This window comes from Arachis ipaensis, chromosome B05 (genome assembly GCF_000816755.2).
Source record: "Arachis ipaensis cultivar K30076 chromosome B05, Araip1.1, whole genome shotgun sequence".
Classification (NCBI taxonomy): domain Eukaryota; kingdom Viridiplantae; phylum Streptophyta; class Magnoliopsida; order Fabales; family Fabaceae; genus Arachis; species Arachis ipaensis.
In genome coordinates this window covers 15,542,218-15,545,553 of record NC_029789.2, presented here as the reverse complement: position 1 = coordinate 15,545,553, position 3,336 = coordinate 15,542,218, and the positions used below count along the sequence as shown (strand labels likewise).

General features: G+C 32.1%; 1 protein-coding gene across 4 annotated transcripts; it reads left to right on the top strand.

Moving 5' to 3' along the window:
- Positions 1,360 to 3,218, top strand: LOC107641716. Of its 4 annotated transcripts, none has more exons than XM_021123151.1 (4): positions 1,360 to 1,876; positions 2,147 to 2,284; positions 2,635 to 2,772; positions 2,888 to 3,218. In XM_021123151.1, the coding sequence occupies exons 1-4, from the start codon at positions 1,487 to 1,489 to the stop codon at positions 2,900 to 2,902; spliced, it is 681 nt and encodes a 226-aa protein (XP_020978810.1). In that variant the 5' UTR covers positions 1,360 to 1,486; the 3' UTR covers positions 2,903 to 3,218. The 4 variants fall into 4 exon arrangements, with proteins under 4 accessions (XP_020978810.1, XP_020978809.1, XP_016200674.1 ...); XM_021123150.1 differs by having other exon boundaries at positions 1,362 to 1,876; positions 2,893 to 3,218; XM_016345188.2 differs by having other exon boundaries at positions 1,364 to 1,876; positions 2,638 to 2,772.

The window sequence follows — 3,336 nt, the reverse complement described above, 5'->3', positions numbered from 1 at the left end:
CCACCAGTGACCTCATAGGTTCACTCTCTTCTCCATCAACCACTACTCTCAAAGAAGGAATTAGAGGAATACGTTGCCACAAGTGTCTTCTCCATCGTCATCAAGTCCACTGAAGACAAGCCAACATTCAAAATTTTTTTGGTACAATTCATTTTTGTACTTGGAAAAAAAGAATAGAGTACCAGAAAAAAAAAAGAGGAAGAAGAACACAAAGATAGAGAAAGAGTAAGGAGAAGAGAGTACCTATCTGAAAACAACGATGCAGAGAAAAAGGTCAAATTAAGATTTTCTCGTAAGAGGATAAAAAGGGGTAATAATGGAATAATAAAAAATATTTAGGAACAAAAAAGAGAAATTTTTTTACTAAAAATCAATGCCCACCTTCTCAAATTCCATGTCCATCGTTGTTTTTCGTTTAAAAGCAGACACAAAATAAAATAATGATTCTGGAGATACTGTGTTTAGTGTACATGTCTCTCTGTTCAAACACATTTTGGATATTTACTATTCATGTCTCTGTGTCCTATCCACAAAAACAAACAAAGCCTGAATATTTTGATTTAGTTTTTATGGAGAGCAGTACGAAGATGACTGAGAAATCTTTTACGAGGCAGGTGCTTGAGAAGGACAATCTGAAAATGACATGTCTCTTAGATGGTAATGAACAAAGTAAATTTGGTATAAGGGAGGAAAGATTCAGCACTTAATAACAAAGTAAATTCAGATATAAATACTTTATTCTCATCTGACAAACTGACATATGTTGTATTATGTATATATATAATTAAAAACTACACATATTTAGATTAAGAAGAAGAAGACAATCTAAACATTGGGAATAGATTAGGGTTTTATAATGGAAAATAGACTAAATTAGGTTCAATTATAATTTTGTCACATCATTTAGTTATTAAAAATTTTCAATGTGATAAAGAATAGCCATATCAGCATTTTATCAGTTGAGTCAACACTAGAAATGACCAAAGAACCATTATGATACTTAAAGTTAAATTTAGAAGACTACTATGATAAAATTAAAATTTCAATAATCAAATTGAATAATTCCATAAATCTCATGGACCATTCTAAAAATTTGTTGTACTATACACGCCAGATATTCTTGTTCAGCCCAAAAAAAGAAAAAAAGAAAAAGAAAAAGAGGCGAAGCAAGGTAGGTTGAGAGTTTTATGTGAAAACTCAGGTGTAGTCGATTTCACGTAAAGTTAGATAGTTGAGAGCCGTTAGATATCTAACGGCTCTCAACTATCAACTTCACGTGAAGTCGACTGCACCTGAATTTCCACCTTTATTTATATAATATAAAAATAGAACAAGAAGGAAGCTGATGAGAATATATACATATGACTTGTTTGTTTATATATCGAAATATATATAGACGCAGGGTGTTCTTCCTGTGACTCGAAAACAAAGAACATAATAACTTGAATATCAATCATATAATTATTTTTAATTGGATTCAGTTTCAATGTATTCTGATATGCATGGTTTTGATATTTTGTCACACATGTTCAATGAAGAAATCCCAGACCTTATTCTTTTCTCTGATGATCCTCTCCCTCTCTTCACAGCTCAAGAAAACATAATTGATTCTCTTGATCCTTTATCCCTTTCATGCATCAATTTCTCAGAGTCCCAAATGGTGAAGGATCATTGTTCCAACAATCATCAGCACCATCTAAGTCTTCCTCACAGTTACCTGCAGAGGAGCTCCAGTTGCAAATCGTTTGATAGAAAACCAGTTTTTCCACCATGTGAAGCTCACAACGACACTTTGATGGATTCCCCAACTTGTGAGTGGGAAAACGATTTCTTCAAAGGACAAATAAGGAGGGTCTTCAGTGCAGGAGACTTGCAGGTAGGTCGGTTAAATTACGAAAATAAATCTTCTCCATTTTTTTAATAATTGAAAAAATAAAATGTGATTTTTTACTATTAATGTTATAAGTGAAACAAAAAAAATATAAAAAAAAACATTAAAAAATTACAGATTACACCTTATTTTTCAATTATTTTTAACAATTGAAAAGATTAATTTCCGTTATACTACTGTATATGCTGCGATCAATATAACTCCCTGTTAATGTTATTGTTAGTTTCATTCAAGTTTGTTTCATTTGGTGAACAGAACATGCATGCAACTGAAACACTTCAGACGGATGAACGGTACTTGAAGGTGGGGCGTTACAGTCCCCAAGAAAGGAAAGAGAAAATCTCAAAGTACAGGGCCAAGAGAAGCCAGAGGAAGTTCAACAAGACTATCAAGGTAATTCTCTTCGTAATTTTCCTTCATTAATTCTTAACTCCATTTTTCACGTATAGTATTCAAATATATTTCGTATTGATTTTATATCTCTTAAATTTGATATTAGATTAGTTTTATTAGATCGTGTTCTTTGTCTATAGATAAATACCCTTTTTTTTATTATACATTCTGATAATAACTAATAGAAAAAAATTGAATTACTCTAGTGGTCAACTCATTCCTATGCAACAATTTATTGACCAATAATATATCCTTAAATAAAAAAAAACTAACGGAAGATAGCAACATAATTTGATAGAAAGAGGGTCTGAATTGTGTATGTGGCTGCTTTGTTGTTTCGGGTATGGTAGCAGTATGCATGCCGAAAGACACTAGCCGACAATCGAGTCCGCATACGTGGCAGATTCGCACGCAACGACGATACCAGCGTGATTCCAAAAGCCCCATGTTCAACTTCAACTACACAGCAAGACCAAGATGAATTCTGGGTAAATACAATTCTACATTTGAAGCGCACTTATTTATTAATATTAATATTAATTAGTTGAATGTATATAGTGCTGATGATATATATTATTTATTTATTATTATTATTATTGTTAGTGTAGATTGAAATGATTGAAGCGTTGAATGAGTAGTAGATCCTCTGTTAGTATGAAGATCCACAGTTTCAGTTTTTGAGTTTTGAGGTGTGAAAGAAGCACAATTTCTGGAAGACTCAACTTTACAATTTAGTTTCATCAATAAAAGTCACCGTATTTGCAATGTTTATGTTTATGTGGGTGGACTGTTCTAGGTTGACTTCTGTTGGGTTAGAGTATGTACTTGTATCCAATTTCACTTTCTCTTTGCCTTTCTTCATTGTATATAATCTTCATGTAATGCATTTTCAGAAGAAAATAAAGTATCTAGTTGTTTCCATCACTTTTTATCACACACTACCTTTTTTGTAATTTAGTTTTGTTACTCTTCTCTCTTACTCTAACTTCTAATACAACTCTGGAATCCAACTGGTTAACATACTAATTTAGTGTTTCAACTTTCAACCAGCG

Coding starts and splice junctions, on each gene's coding strand:
- LOC107641716 (XM_021123150.1), top strand. CDS start 1,487: ATGTATTCTGATATGCATGGTTTTGATATTTTGTCACACATGTTCAAT. Junction 2,285..2,634: donor AGTTCAACAAGACTATCAAG/GTAATTCTCTTC, acceptor CGGGTATGGTAG/CAGTATGCATGCCGAAAGAC. Junction 2,773..2,892: donor AAGACCAAGATGAATTCTGG/GTAAATACAATT, acceptor TTGTTAGTGTAG/ATTGAAATGATTGAAGCGTT.